The sequence below is a fragment of the Myxocyprinus asiaticus genome, chromosome 48 (assembly GCF_019703515.2).
Source record: "Myxocyprinus asiaticus isolate MX2 ecotype Aquarium Trade chromosome 48, UBuf_Myxa_2, whole genome shotgun sequence".
NCBI classification, from domain to species: Eukaryota; Metazoa; Chordata; class Actinopteri; order Cypriniformes; family Catostomidae; genus Myxocyprinus; species Myxocyprinus asiaticus.
The window spans coordinates 30640646-30643145 of record NC_059391.1 but is presented as its reverse complement, the minus strand read 5'-3'; the positions used below and the strand labels follow the sequence as shown (position 1 = coordinate 30643145).

Sequence of the window (2500 nt, the reverse complement as noted above, 5' to 3'; positions counted from 1 at the left end):
TAAACATTTTTATAGATTATTTCAATACAGTTTATCAGATGATAACTCTAAACTATGATTTCTGCTTTCCTAAGAAAATAATCCAAATGATGAGACTTTTTCTGGGAAAGAAAAGTTTCTTTAGTTTATGAAATCTGGAGCATTAGTGTGTGGGCGGATCCCTAGAGAGTCAGCTCTGAGGGGGCGGGGCATTGTGATTCTCAGCCAGTCAGAGTGAGGGGGCGTGTCTACAGGCAGCACAGATCTGCTCATCTGAGACTTGCAGCAAATAAACTTCTGCATTTAAAACTGAAGAACGCAACGGTAAGATTATGAGTTATAGTGATTCTGGGAGTAATTCTGTAATTATATATCTGTAAAACAGCTTATTGTTTTTAATCTGTATTTACTGAAACAATTAATGTCGTACTGCACACTAAAAAGTCTGAGTTGATCTGACTAAAAATGACTTAATTTGGTTAGAACTTTCTGTTGTTAGACTGATTCAGTTATATTAAATCATATATTTGACTTTTCATTTGTTAACATTAATGAATGCATTAGCTATCATGAACTAATAAAGAACAATACTTTTAAATAGCATTTATTACTCTTGCTTAATGTTGATTGATTAAAAACACAATTGTTTACTTGTAGTTTATGTTAGTTCATATTGCATTAATGTTAACATATACAATGTTGAAATTAACATGATCCAGGATGAACAAATGCTGTAAAAGTATTGTTCATAGTTATTTATGTTAACAAATGTAGTTAACTAATGTTAACAAATGGAAACTTAATGTTAGTGTTACTAATAAACTGTTATTTTAGATGTGACCACATGAAGTTCAAATGAAGTTAAATGTTTACTGAGATGGATAAAAAAAAAAACAATATTCCATAATACTGTGAGCTGAAAAATATTGAAGACAGTTTTAGAATTTGTAATGTAATTAAATTTAGCATGTCTTATGTTGCATCAATTGTTCATGTTTTATTGTGTTCAATGACACTATCATGTAAGACTACAGTCGTCCTCTGTTAACATGTGTGTCATCAGTCTCTGTGTTTAGAGCTCATCTCTTTCTCTTTTGTTTCTCTTGATTCTCTGCAGCTGATGAACTTTATTGTTTCTCAGGATGATGTCAATATCACAATTGTTCACTGTCACATACAGACAACAGACTCAGTGATTTCTAGATGGATTCCTTCAGAAGTGACAGCGTTCATGATGGGCGTCCTCAACTGGGCGAGGAACCGTATGACCCTGATCCAGTATCTCAGGGGGATGTTTCAGGATCGTTCGGGGTGAAAGATCAGGTCCAGGGCATCAATGGTCGGCCGTATGTGGTGCAGAACGCCCAGGGGAGGAACGCTCCTTCTCCACATTATCCTGATGTGTTCTTCATAGATCATCACCAGCATGAGTATGTTTCAAATATAAGCGTAAGTGCGTCCAGCACTTCAACTCCTCGACCAGATTACAGATCTCTGAGACCCCTGAAGAACTACCAGAAAAACCCGGAGATTCTACGACCATATGATCCCAGGAATACCAGTGTGAATGTTCAGAGGAACATGGGGACTCACTCTGGTCGAGGCTGGTTTAGCAGTCCACCATCACCAGTCAGTGTCTCGCCCGTGATGGTGAAGAGAGCCAGGAATCCTGTGCCAGGAGCGGCCCGCGAGAGATTCCAGGATTCGACAGTGGAGAATGTTCCCTGCCATCCATCACATATCATCTGCAGACTGTCTGTTCCTGCCACAGAACATCTGGAGATGATGAAATACAGAGAATCCACTCAGATCGGCCGAGTCGGCCACAGGAGCAGATTCACACCCGAGGAGAAAAGACGGTCCAGGAGTGTCGAGTCCAGATCAGGTGGAACATTTCCAGGGATTGAAGGTTTTGGAATGGAAGTTGGCAGCTTCCCTGTCTCGGCCCGTATTCAAGCAACACAGACGTATCTCTCAGCCAATCATAAAAAGCAGAAAGCTGAGGTCACAGAGGTGAACACTCAGAGGTCAGATGTCAAAGTTCTGCTCAGAGAGGAGACACAGAGTCCGTCCAGAACCGGTCAGAACAGCAGTGGGCAGTCAGGCCCAAAGAGAGACACTCAGGTAGAGAAGAACCTCTGAAGATCTGTGCATGTATTTAAATATTACGTCACATTCATTTCTGGCCAGTCAAGATGTCGGACTAAATGTAAATAATTAAGTTGTTGTACACGCGCTCATGTTGAATTCTCTGATGTGTGTTTCTTAAGGCCACTCCTGATCTTTTGAAAGGACGTCGACAGCTCACAAACCACCCTGATGAGGAAACTGTGAAACTGGTGATGTTTAACTACCTCAAAGAGGGGTGAGATGTTGTTAACTGTTTATTCAGATGGTTTAGAGAAAATAATGCTGTATTTCATTATTGCTGCCTCTCAAAATCTGTGTCAAAAATATGTACTATTGTATTACTAGAGCACTATAATAATTATGTTTTTGGACATGTACCATATTAACCATA

The 2500-nt window shown here is 39.6% G+C and overlaps 1 protein-coding gene across 2 annotated transcripts in view; it reads left to right on the top strand.

The window, feature by feature from the left end:
- The first annotated feature begins 173 nt into the window (after positions 1-173).
- The window catches only part of LOC127437159 (cingulin-like protein 1), a 19522-nt gene continuing 17195 nt past the window's right edge, over positions 174-2500 (top strand). For both annotated transcript variants that reach the window (XM_051691880.1, XM_051691881.1), the window contains exons 1-3: positions 174-303; positions 1097-2103; positions 2250-2344. In XM_051691880.1, the coding sequence (XP_051547840.1) occupies positions 1183-2103; positions 2250-2344 (1016 nt within the window). In that variant the 5' untranslated portion in view covers positions 174-303; positions 1097-1182. The remainder of the gene's footprint in view (positions 304-1096; positions 2104-2249; positions 2345-2500) is intronic.